At 38.1% G+C, this 13,267-nt stretch overlaps 1 protein-coding gene across 3 annotated transcripts in view; it reads left to right on the forward strand.

The window, feature by feature from the left end:
• The first annotated feature begins 514 nt into the window (after positions 1-514).
• LOC148828577 (diacylglycerol kinase eta) overlaps positions 515-13,267 on the forward strand; it is an 84,479-nt gene continuing 71,726 nt past the window's right edge. For 2 of the 3 annotated variants that reach the window (XM_088925941.1, XM_088925943.1), the window contains exons 1-2: positions 879-927; positions 2,244-2,491. In XM_088925941.1, coding sequence (XP_088782067.1) covers positions 2,303-2,491 — 189 coding nt within the window. In that variant the 5' untranslated portion in view covers positions 879-927; positions 2,244-2,302. Of the gene's footprint in view, positions 592-878; positions 928-2,243; positions 2,492-13,267 lie in introns of those variants that run through there. The other variant, XM_088925942.1, reaches the window with a different exon arrangement.

Below are 13,267 nucleotides of genomic sequence, written 5' to 3' on the forward strand. Positions count from 1 at the left end.
AATTACAATATTCTTTTAATCCTGGATCGGGGTTTTACAACCTTTGAATGTACGGGAGGATTCTGATGTCAATGAATCCCACAGTGAAAATCAACAGAGAGGATTGCACATGCTGACGAATCCTTAGTTGTCTTTTGCCTATTTCACAAAGGGTGGCGAAATTGTAAATGATGAAAGTGAAACCGCATTTTATAGCTTTTTGTTAATATTCAGGGTAGCATAGCGCGTCAGCGCGTTGTTCAAAACGTCTGGTGTGTCTCAAGAAGGAAGTGGACCAAAATATTTCAAAATGAGTAATTTGCAGAAATGTATTAATAACGCGGACGCAGGCGCACGCACGAGAAGGAGACTTAGTTCAAAAGCCAAACTTGTCTAGGTAACCAATAAGCAGGTCTGTGGTCCAAGACCTGAATGACTTGTTCTAAAAGGTACAGAAATTAGGAGATACGGTAGCTAGAAAGAGTTATTCGAACACAACAGGGCAGTGAAGGTTTAATTGCGAGCCAAACCTCGTGCTGTTCTCTGGGAGAGCTTAGAGGTTATCGCGTTTGAATGATGTAACCACCTGTCGTGGGTGCTGTCACAGAACAGGTGAGGTGACGATATTTTATTGCCACTCTGTGTAAGAAGTCATTCCGTGCTTTGTGTTAGTCCTAAATAATAAATCATGAACTTTCCGTTCATGTTCAGCCGCGTATAGGACGTGTTTTCTCTATTCAGCCAGTTAACCATGGACTCAAGGACGATTAGATGCGTCTGTGTGCATTCTTCCAGCCTTTCCCCGAGCTCCGAGCCCATGCATCTGCATGCCTGCATGTGTGTGTGTGCGAGAGAGGGAGACTGATAAGAAGAGTGTGTGTGAAGAGTAGGACCCGAAACCGACAGTGACAGCTCAATACGTTACAAAGGAGAAGCGCCGCTGCAGAGGTAAACAGAACAGCGTGTATATCCTTTTAAGCGCTCGGGTCTGAAGGCAGAGAAATCGGGGAGGTGGAATTTTAGGCAGATATTGCCATTGCAGAGTGAAGGGAAGTCTTATAATTCTGAATGGATACGCGAAGCGATGAATGAATGAAGGAGCTACACATTCCTTGCGCTACTCGGTAGGGTACGTGTCGCCAAGGGCAAAGCACTCTCGCCTGCCTGTTGCCTCGGGACAGTGTTTATTTAGAGGGCTACATTCCGTGAAAGAAAGGCAGATTGAACATATATAGACCTAAAGGGTCCTACATCATTATGATAATTCATGTAAGAATTTTATGCATGCTATCCAATGTTATGATGCAGCTAAATTATGAAACCGCAACTCCTTTGTTGAAAGATGAAGGGCCCAGAAATCGATGGAATCTGTTATTTCATTGAGGAGAAATAAGAGACTCGAAGGGAACGGAGATTAGTTGCAGCATAACAGGTGAAAAAAAAATTGTATTTGGATTTGTATTTTGACCTACAGATGATGTGCATTATAAACCATGGAATGCAACGGAATACTGCTTCTAATACCAATAATGACGAAGGTGATGATGATGATAACAGCAACAACTGAACTATTAAAACTAGCAGGGTCCAAAGTTATGGTGGTGCTTTAATAGGTTTAGTAGAGTTTTTAAGTAAATATACTCATATGTACAGTCTGTCTTACTTTCGTTTACATGCCTTCAATATAAGGGGATATGCAATTGATATTTTATACACTCATTCAGATCATCATTATTTCTGTTCGTTACATGAAACAGTATTTGGGTTAAGTTTGCTGTGACTTTGCCTTTTTTGTCTTATCGTTTCTGAGCCAGTCTCACGCTGCCAGCATCCTTCAATTTTCTCTTAAAGGAAAAGAAAATGTTCTCTCAGTCCTTCAAACAGGCTTCAGTCTTGTCCAGACAGGACAAAGCAAATGAGCGAAGCAAAACTGTTTTCTCAGACCAGCTGTTTGGGCACTGATAAATGCTGGCACTTTCCCTTTCTTTTCTAGCCAAGTAGACAAGAATCATCAATTAAGCAAGAAGAGAGTGAAAGGAAGCAGCCTCTTAACTAGGTTAGCAACACGGGAGAATTGCTCTGTTAAATGAAGATGAACAATAAAGCAATAAGTCACATTAAAGACATTAACAGACAAAAAAGAAGCAGTGGATAACAGTATCAAGGAGTTGTCAATGAGGAATAAAGGAAAAGCCTCTTTGAAGAAATCTAGAAATAGGGAAAATGTGGTGTAAAAAGCTAACTGTGCAAACTCATCTCTGCAGGATATTGGACTGGTAAGTGGAGTGGATCTGTCCTTGGTCCACCCCAACCTGAATCGACCATGGCCAAGAAGCTGAGCCCCAATGTTCTGTACGTGCGAGAGCCCCAGGAGTCTCTGTCTCCTCATGACTCGGACAGGCTGGGCCAGCAAGAAGCCGGAGAAGAGTCATCTGACAGTGACGGGGACCAGGAGGAGACCTCCCACAAGCTCATTAGGAAGGTGTCCACTTCCGGGCAGATACGGGCCAAGGTAAGGACCTGGTGGCTTTGCAAGTCTGGGGTTTGAGCGGATGGTTTGATCTCCAAACCATGGTTGGTTATCCTCATTACATCATTTTGTATTTGTTACTCTTCTAGCCTTTTTTCTATAGCTCAGATACCCTATATTCAGGTATCCTTGCATTCTTTTTTTTCTGTGTGTAATGCATTCTGCAGGATCTTTTTGCATTTTGCTAGGAGATATGAAGGTTATGTGCAAAAATCTGTCACCAGTTTGACCCTTTTAATTCTGTGGAATTTCTGTTTATATTATTTCTGAAACTGTACTGATACACATTTCCAAATCAAGACTGAGTTCATAGAGTGATAGGGTATTCCTCTGTAGTGCACTAAGAATACAGACTGTTCAGCCAAAGGCCATTAGAGACCTAAGTCCTTATTTTCCCTGTGGACAAAATATTGTGAAAACTATCCAGTCCACAATAAATCAATAATGAATGATTTTTACATATACAGTATGGTTAATTCTCCGTTAAGAAATGATCTGTATTTTTAAACCGCATCCCTATATCCAATTCTGCACACTGACGTACAGTATTGTTCACGACTTATGATGTTTAGAGATATGCTGTGAGTGTATTGTTCTGTTAAGATTGTTGTGTTTAATTTATTGGTTTAGCATAATAATTTAATTCCCACCCTGTCTATAGTCACAGCTCTTATTATTTAATCTTAAAAATTACATAATCTGCTAAATGTTTCCATAAATATTTGTAATAAATTGCTCTTATGTCAGTTGAAAGAAAGATTGTATTCTATTTTCATTAGATGACTTGGTGAAGAACATAACAGCATTTTACCTGTGATAGGATGCATACATATATATATTTGTTATTTGAAAATCTTTAAAAAATCACAATTCTTTCTCTTTGAATGACTAAACCTTCAAAAAGAATATTTCTTTATGTTTTTCAACTCCAGGGTGTTGTTAGATTTGCAGCCAGGAGAATATCAGAAGGGCTTTAACAGCACTGATTAATTACTGCCCTTTCTATGAAAAACATTTTGCCTTTAGGTAGACATTTCTCTATGTTCCCTGTGTTAAGGAGTACGAAAAACTATCTTGACTCTCCTTCTTCAACCTGAGAAGGATATATCACAAAAAAATCTAGCTTTTTTGTGGCATCTTAAAGATAACGAAAGAATCACAGATGTTGTGGTGTCTCTGTGCCCCAGTTGTTTAGAACACATCTCTAGTAAACCTAATAAGTGCAGCAGTCACCTTCGAGTAGAAACACTATGCTTTTAACTGACAGCTCATGTCAGTTAATCTATCATGGCTGTTTTGGGGGGGTTCTGGTTTTAAAAAAGCTGTTTAAATTTGTGTTATATGTTTTGTCCTAAATCTAACTTCAGTTAATTTCCAGACTCACCCTGTGGTCAAGGTATCTCTTCAGGCCCTTAAGTAGGATCAGAGTGACTTTCACAATCCCCTTCAGGATTTGGAAACATCAATCAAATCTCCTCAAAGGCTTCTGTTACGCAGTCCTAAAGAGATTAAACTCTGTTTACCTCTCCTCATGTGATAGCCCCTGCAGTGCCAGGTTTAACCTGTTACTCTTCCCAGGGACTGAGTCTCATACAACAATGGCCAGGCAGCTTTTATTTGGAATAAAATAGAGAACTTGATGTCAGATTGAGACAAAGTCCCATGGACTCTACTACAGTCTTCCCTGATGTCCTCCATGCTCAGTGAATTTTTAAGTTTTCAGAACCATCAGTTGTGCTGGACTCATGCAAAAGTAAAAAGAAGTAAACAGAGATAAATATATTTAAAAACAAAGGGAATCATACAGTAGGTAGGACATACAGTATACCTAAATAAGTCATTACAGTATTCAAAAATTCTGCCAGTAAATACACAGTATAGAAATACACTATTATTTGAAAAATTGCAATTGCATTTTTTTTAATTTTGTTTGATAAATAACCCTTTTTGGTCATTTGATTTTTTTGTCCTGTTTGGGATGAACATGTCCAAGAGAAAGGACCAGAGTAGAGAACAGTGACAGATAAAGGAAATAGCAAGTAACTGGAAAAAATGAAGAGAGAATAGATGCTTTAAAAACAGTGAAGCGATACCTTGTGGATCTGTATTAACAAATCAAGACTTTTAGCATTTTGGAAGGGTTCGTGGGCTTATTCACACTCCCTTCTCCCAGGTAAGGCCTATAGTTTAGGTAAGAGGCAGAGAACAATAGCATCTTGATAGGACATCCATCCTTCCATTCATTCATGTACTGTATCTACTCTATTAATTGGAAGAAGAAGGAAAAATAATAATTATAAGAGGTTCAAACCACATCACCACTTTTAAATAGTGGGTTAGAATATGGTGCTATTCAATCCCTATGAATGTTACAACGGACTTATATTTTGAAGAAAATACGTTTTGTATTGCTGTATTGAGGGCCCATTCAATGCTGTCTAGATGCGTAATTTTGTCGTGTAGTGCAGCAACATTCATTTTAAATATATAGGTCTAATTCTGGAAAAAAAAGCACAATATGTACATGTTTTGTGACAGAGAAGTAAAGAATAAATTGCATTTACCTATTTTTATGATTTGGGTTGAGATAATACAGATACCTGTACATTTGCTGATACAGGAACATGCTTTGTTCTGAGAGCTGATATCTTGCTGGGTGCTGGAGATTGTGATGCTGCTTGTTGCGCCTTTGTAATTGAGAGGGTACAAATCGGGCCGGCCATGATGAGTGAAGGTGTATAGACAACTCAGATGACATGGTTCAATATCCGGAAGAAGAAACTGGGGAGACTTGCTGTCTGCCAGGAAATAGATGGATAGATAAACAGATGAGTTCCCAGTTCTCTCGCTGATCTCAGTTGCAGAGAGGAGTTCCAAAACTGACAGACCATTCAACACAAAAGAATGATTGTGAATAGATTTGAAGAGAACCAAAACAGTCTATATCTTCAACACAACAAATCAAGCCTCTGTTTTATATAATCTGATAAGTACACTTCTGAGCCTAATTTGAGTGAAAACATTGGAGTTTCAGCTATATATAGTCCATGATACATTTAACTGAGTCAGAGAGTCTGGCTCATCACTGGGCATGAGCCTTCAGCTTCTCGACTGATCAAAAGCATCCCAGTAAACTCTTTTCTGTCGACCTCTTCACACTAAGTCCAGGTTTGCAAATGGTTGCACGTTCCTATCAATAGAGCTGTGTAATTTGTTAGGGTGTTGCTGCTTTAAGGCAACATATGACACCACACAGTATTAACACTACTTGTACTTTACTGTTGCAAAACAAACATATCTCTTTTACAAACATGATCGTTCATTGTCTATCTCTTTATATGTCTATGTATGTTTATCTTAGATTCCATCCTCCATTTTACCTTTGAAGACAAACAGTAAAATTAAACTTTCAGCTCTCTAGAGAACTAGTGGCACTGACCAGGCTTCTGCAAGCTTCTGCAGTGTAGAGAAGCATTAATTTGACATAAGAACGTAAGAAAGTTGAGAGAAGGCCCATCTAAATCATTTGGTAGTTGGTAGCTAATGGATTCAGGGTTCTGGCTTCAACATCATGGCCGTTTGTTTCATACTGTTTCATACTCCCACAAGCCTTTGAGTAAAAAATTGCCCCCCTTTGCCTCCTGTTCTCAGTTTTAAATACAGAGTTCCACATAGTTTCCATTTGTGTTCTCTGCTTCGTGTTTCACTGTTCATTCTGAAGAAGTGCATTGGGCTGACTTTACCAGTTCCTTGAAAGGTTTTGAATACTTCAGTGCCTGGGACTAAAATGGTTCAGGTTTTTTTAAGCCTGTCAATGTAGCACATTCCTTAATAATTTGTACCTGCTTACTCTTCTTTGTAGTATATTTTCTATAACATGATGACAAAAAATAAGCACAATTTTGCAATAGAAAAGCAACATTATTTTTTATATGGCTAGAACACAACTTTATTTGGCTAGTTGTTGCGTATTCTAAATAATACAATTCTGGATTCAGCTCCAGGCAGTGTGCTAAGTCTCTTTTACTGCACTGAGCTTCACAGGCTATTTAGAAACTCAATTAGTAAAGAACAGACTCTTATCTATTTCACAACCAATTAAGAAAATAGCCATTTGCTGGTAAAAGAAGACATACGAGTGTGAGATTGTTTTACACAAGCTGTATTGCAATGAATTAATGAGCATGATGCGTGGTTGGAACAGGGCACACTTTATTTGAGAATCACCTGCAACTTCCAGTGTTCGACCACAGAAAGCTACAGCCTTTTGAATTTACCCTGACATCATTAAGGCAAGGGTTCACACTGATGCTGTGTACTGTAGTTCCAATTAAAAGCAATTGTATTACATACTCGACGTTTTATGTCATTCACGATATGTTCATGTGTATGGTTTTTATTTTGAATTAGAATTGACCAAATTCTAAGATTTTTCCTAAATGTAGTGGTTCATGAATTAATGCTTCCAAGTGTAGCATTAAGGTTCAAACAAATTATACACTAATAGTCTGAATGCATTTTGTTTATTAAAAAACACTATCTGCTTGTGAATTATTGCTCCAGGACAGACCATTGGTATCAGCCGTCTTCTTTGGGGTTTTCCTTCTTGACTGAGGCAAAAGAAATTAAGTGTCTCTTATCTGACAGATAAGAAGATACTCCTGCCATCGACACATGGCAGAGTAACAGGTGTGCTTGCCCTTTAAGCTTGTGGCTCTCTGATTGGCTATTTCTCTTCTGCTTCCCCTGGCGTCCTCCCCAAGTCATTCAGCTGTATCAGGCAGCACTAGCCGAGCAGCAAGCGCCACACCAATAAGAGGCTTTCTAGATCTTTCTACAGCTTAGAAATGATTTCGCCAGACATGTTTCAATTGAGCCAGAGGCCACTAGCAGGTTACAGCAAAATCTTTTTGAGACCCCAGTGGCTGAATGTGATGCTATTTATCAAATGTGCAGCTACAGAACCGAGGGCTGATTTGTATTACTGTATGTTGGCTCCCCTTCTGATTTCACTGTTCCTCTTCCTTCCTCTGCCTCAATCTGCCTAGGCCAGTGATAACATTTAAAAAAAAACTTATCTGCAAATTGTCCTTTAAAAATTATTTTCTTCTAATTGCATATTTTAAAAAATCAATAAAATGTATTGTTATCTGTTTTATTTAGACATCCATAAAGAATTGCATTGATTAAGGTCCATTCCCTAGATTCCAAAATTTGGGGAAAACAAAGTTTGTAATATTCCAAAATTCGGGGAAAACAAAGATTGTCCAATACTTAGATAGTAGATGAGGCACAAACTCTTATTTCAGTCAGAGATTGGCATGCGATAATTGAAAAGAAACAACTTTCAGTCACCACTGTCTATGGGATAAACACAGTACATACAGTATATAAAGAAAAACATTTCAATCTACTTGTTTCTGTGCCTATGTTTTCAAGAAAAAAATGTTTTAACCCAGTTTTAATGAGATTGTGTAATCATAAATTCATAGTGTACTCATACATTGGCAGGATACTCATAAAACAACTTTCAGAACACCTGAGATACAATTAAATGGATGGCTGTGGCTGGAGGGTCAATTCGAAACATATCTCATCAGTAATGAAGATGGATTACTTAAACAGAGCTGCATAAATTATGATGCAAGGAGCGTCACAATTACCTGGTTCCCTGGCACAATCAGTTTTCTATAAACAGAAAAACAGAATCCCTATTGAAAATATTGAGCTCCAAGAATGACTTATATTTATTACTCTAGATGTGTTTAAATATTAGTATAATATTTTATACTACTGGACCCTCATAAGACAGGTTTCTTTATTTTAGGTACTGCCTGCATTTGTTTAAATGATGTATTATATATGAACTGATATTCTAAGAAAATCCTGCATTTCATGTTATTACTTTTTGACTAATGGACATAATATAAGCTTACCTGTTCTCTTTTCATTGGCTTGAATCTGTAGTTTCTAATTTTAACTGTAGGCTCATGCTAAACTAGTATATAGAAACCACATTAGCTGTTAGTCACACATTAGATTACTTGTGCTTACAGAGTTGCAGGTTGTCATGGGTGGAGGATAGATTATCTTCATCTTTCAGTTGAAGGTCACTTAATGAAGGACAATCAATCAAGTGAAAGTGGGCAGATAGTGAATATGTCTGTCAGCTCTAGCTCCCAGAATAATGCCTATAGAATGTACAGTAAGCGCATGCTCTCTGCTTTAAGCCAGTGGTTGTGAAGTACCTGGTTAAGAGGACATTATATAGGATGAAATGCAGTTTCAAGATCCTTTCACTTATACTGGTCTAGAGAGAAGTATAACACCACAATAGAGCTCTTGCAAATAACTGCTGCTTGCTGCCTCAGACCCTGAATGCCAACCGATCAGAATATAGAAAGCAGAGGGGATTACATTTCATAGGACATAAGATTGTACAGAACCTGAACTATTAACCACATTCTTTTGTTTCAAAATGACCCTCAAGATTCAGAACGTGGTGATCCTATTTACTGCAGCCTTCAAGCCCCTGTCTCTGCCAGGGACCCTGATAGCAGTGGAACTGATTCTCTTTCTGGACACTTTATGGCCAGAGAAGCCATCTGTGGCTGCAGAGTGGGCATTTTGTTCTGGGTTTGGCATTTAGTAATAGGTGCTACTGCTTTTTACAGCATGCTTTTATGAAATTAGCCAGAAGAACACAGTGTCTTTTCGTTATGCATTTGTCATACAAGCCTCCCAGTTCCTCAGTAAATATATGCGTCAACCAAACTTCTTCAAAAGATAATGCAGACTGAAATACATTATCATGTTTCATCCAGACTCATGAGGCATCTCTTAACTGTCAAACAAACATGGATTTAGCCAGCAGGTTTTTCACCAAAAGTAATTTGGGAAGTGTTTTAAAGGAGCCGTAAATTTAAAATAACATGTTACATTAGGTAATTTTCAAGTGGTGTTTATAAAGCTGTTTTTCAGAATATTGATTTGGATATTTTCTTATGTAGCCTTATGTGCTCTGGCAGAGATGCCTCCGAGTAATGGATAAAAGTAAATGGTGAATATAAGTTATATTAGATATTAGAATATTAGATCATAGATAATAGTGATGATAGTGAATAGACTGTCCTGTAGGTCGAGTGAGGCATTGCCAGATGAACGTTTCCCCCTCCTTTTCTTTTCAGGGGTGCTGGCCATTACAAAGAAACCGTCTCAGTTTTGAGTAGAGAGAGGTGTCTTTCAATATTTATAACCCCTGTTCTCTATTTGCTTTTATTAAAGGGGAAAAAAAACAACAAAAACAGGAAGGAACACTATTTTGACATTTCCTCTCTTTTTTTTTAAACACTTGCCACCAAGAATAACACCCAGAATGTTCTACAGTACACTAAAAACCCCAAACAGGATGCTGTAGAAACCGGAATTGGTGTGTATGAAGAGTAGCCATGGCGCATGAAGCAAGCATGTGCTCACTAACAGACCTCTCACAAAAGAGTGGAAAGCGTGATATAAGAAAAACATGTTAATCATGGAATTATTTTGCAGCACAGTATGAACAAAAGCAGTGTAAGCAATGTGGTAACAGATACAGTATGGTAAATGTAGCTATAATTGTAGTAAATGGTACAAAATTGCCATATAAATAGATATGTAATCAGAATATGGGTTACTATGCTGCACTGATTATTTGCACATTGGAGAATATAATTAGTTTTTTTTTTCCAGGAAATACATTATTCTTGGCGCATAAGAGAGCTGTATTGGTATACCACCCTGCTTGGGACACCCCTGTTACCCTGTCTTGGTGCAAAATGAAAGGTCAAAAGAAATTAAAACAACTGGAGCCAAACAGGAATTATCACAAAGAGAGTACTGTACATCAGGAGCAATCGGCACAGGCAATCAGTAGCTCTTAGTCTAGTTTTCCGTGAGCACTGAAGCTTTAATTTAGCAAGAGGAGCAAGATTTCCTGTACCACAAGAAAATAAGACCAAAAGAAGACCCCTGTACCATGAGAGATTTAAGAACATAAGAAGATTCACTGCATTATGAGAACATAAGAAAGGTTACCAACTAAAGGAGGCTGTTTAGTTCATCACCTCATTTGGTATTTAGTAACTAAAGATCTCATCCAGATGTTTCTCGAAATAATGAATCCCAGGCAAATCCTTTGCTTTTTTATAGTTAGTTCTTGTGTTTGTGCGAGAACTACTGTATACAGGTTATAAGACTTCATTATACAAGAAACGCTGATCATTTTACAAATTCAGATTTTATTATTGCGTTTTGCAAACGGTGATCCATGAGTCAAAACATCAAAGACAAAGGTTTGGTGATAGATTCACTTTAGTGCATCCCAGTTTTGATTGTTTAAAAAGATTCATTTTACACAAAAAATACATCATCAAAAATTTGAATTGTTCCACCATCAGTACAAATTCCTATTGTAGTAATGACAAATCTGTCGCAGACATACAGATTTTAGTGGCATTACTTTTTGAAATCAACACCTATGTGATGACAGAACCCGTCAGTGTAAAACAAAAGCACAAGCCAAAAAGAAAAACAGTACCTGCATGATATTGAAACTAATACTGAGCACAGGACTTGTATAGACTACTGTACAAAGACAATCTAAAGGTTTGATGCATAAGTGTTCAGATACAGCTCAGCATCAGTGCAGCCATGTCGAATAATTTAATTTTTCATAAACATCTAACAGCATCTAATGGATTAAGAAAATTAGACAAGCAAGACAATCTCTTATTGTGTATAGCGGGTTTTTGCTGAATTTTTCCAGTTTATAACAGCTGAAGAAATACTTTGAATATAGGTTCCTACTGGGCAATCAAAGCCTATTGTTTCTCAAAAACACGCTGATTTCATAAGTATAATTATTCATGTGCTCAGCACATCAGAGAGAGAGAGATCACTTTATTAGCCATATACAATTTCTTTCATTAGAAAGTTGTCTTTTCGCATACCCCAACACTCCATGGGACACACAGGCACAGGGATGGGGAGAGAAAAGCTTGGGGTCAGAGCACAAGGTCAGCCATTTATACAGTGCCCCTGGAGCAGCTGGGATTGAGGGCCTTGCTCAGGGGCCCAACAGAGTAGGATTCCTCTGCCAGCCGTGGGATTTGATCTGGCAACCTTCCAGCCACAGGCGCAGATCCTTAGCTGCAGTGCCAACGCTCCACTCTGTTACTGTAATCAGTATTACAGTAACAGCTATTGTAGGAGTCTGTTAACCCAGTGCAAATTCCCCAGACTTCCCATGAGGTGATTGTGGTGAGATTCTGGTAATTCATTAAGTCCATTAATTTGTGTGGAAGGAGCATTTTCCATTTAAGAACAAACAGCAAGAATACTTATTTAGCTAGACATTTATTAGAGGTGAACCAATATATTTGATTGACAAAACATTTTTCAACGTTTAAAATGAACACTAATCACTGTCTTCATATGAAAACGACACAATACTCTAGTACAGGGGTTCCCAACCGGGGGGTCGCACACCCCTAGGGGTTGTGATGGTACAGTACTTCAGGGAGTTCGTGAGATTGTGATGGAAGCATCAATGTCAAATTAAATTCAATTTTAAAAATATATATATATTGTTTTAAAATGTTGAATTGTCCTATTAATAAATAACAATGTAATAATAAGAATATAAAAAACAACAGTAGTAATATTAATATTTTACCAAGTGAAAAGAAGCATGTTAAGAGGGTTGCTGTAGCATTTATCGAAAGGTTTGATTTAGTTAAATTCTCAAGGTGGTGCTTGAGGCAAATATTTTAGGTTGAAGGGGTTCAGCTGACAAACAAGGTTGGGAACCCCTGCTCTAGTAGACTTGCAATTTGGACACTGTAGTCACCTCAGTCAGTGTGTCTCTGGGAGGTGAGAGGAAACCTAAAAATATTGTATTTTCATTTTTACTTTAATATATAAAGTATATATTTGCCTTGTTGAAAGCCTCATGAAAAACATGTCTGAATATGGTCCTAAAACTTTATTATTGTCTGTACTAATCCTAAACCTAATAATATTAAATCCTTGCATTTTACAGTGTTTTTTATTCTGAAGTGCTTTTTACAGTATAAGGAGGGGAGCCAGTTCATTCATCGCCAAAGTACAGCACCTACCTAGGTGACACATGGCAGCCATCCTGCGGCAGCAGATACACTGCTGCTAGAATTAGATCAGGTGGAAACGTGAGAAATTGCTTCACCAATTCAATTATGAGGGAATCTTTGGGATGCCAGATTGTGCAGGAATAGAATGGAATTCAGGCAGATGTTAACACCGCTACTCTTATTAAAAGTGCCATGGGATCTTTCATGACCATGTAGTCAGGACCCCTCTTTAACATCTCATCACATCTCATTCCTATGGCAGTGTCCTTCCACCATCACCATATGGTGGCATTAGTTCAGACATACTGCTACAAAGAGAAGAGCGTCGCCTATTGGTCCCCTAATACCATTTGCAGCAACAAAACTGTTGTCTTAAGAAGTGTCCCATCCACCTACTGACCAGGCCCAGCTTTGATTATCTTGTGAAATACAGTATGAGCATATCAGGCTGCAAGGTGCTAACACGTGTATTGTCATTAAGTACATGTTCACTTTGATGTTTTGGTGCTGAGTTTACATTCACTTGCCTAGGCAGGTAATCTCTCCTAAATAGCAGGGCAAAAATAAATTGTGTGTTATTGCAAGCAGACAGATGGTGTTGAGACCTTAGGTA

The sequence above is a fragment of the Atractosteus spatula genome, chromosome 9 (assembly GCF_055471065.1).
Source record: "Atractosteus spatula isolate fAtrSpa1 chromosome 9, fAtrSpa1.hap1, whole genome shotgun sequence".
NCBI classification, from domain to species: domain Eukaryota; kingdom Metazoa; phylum Chordata; class Actinopteri; order Semionotiformes; family Lepisosteidae; genus Atractosteus; species Atractosteus spatula.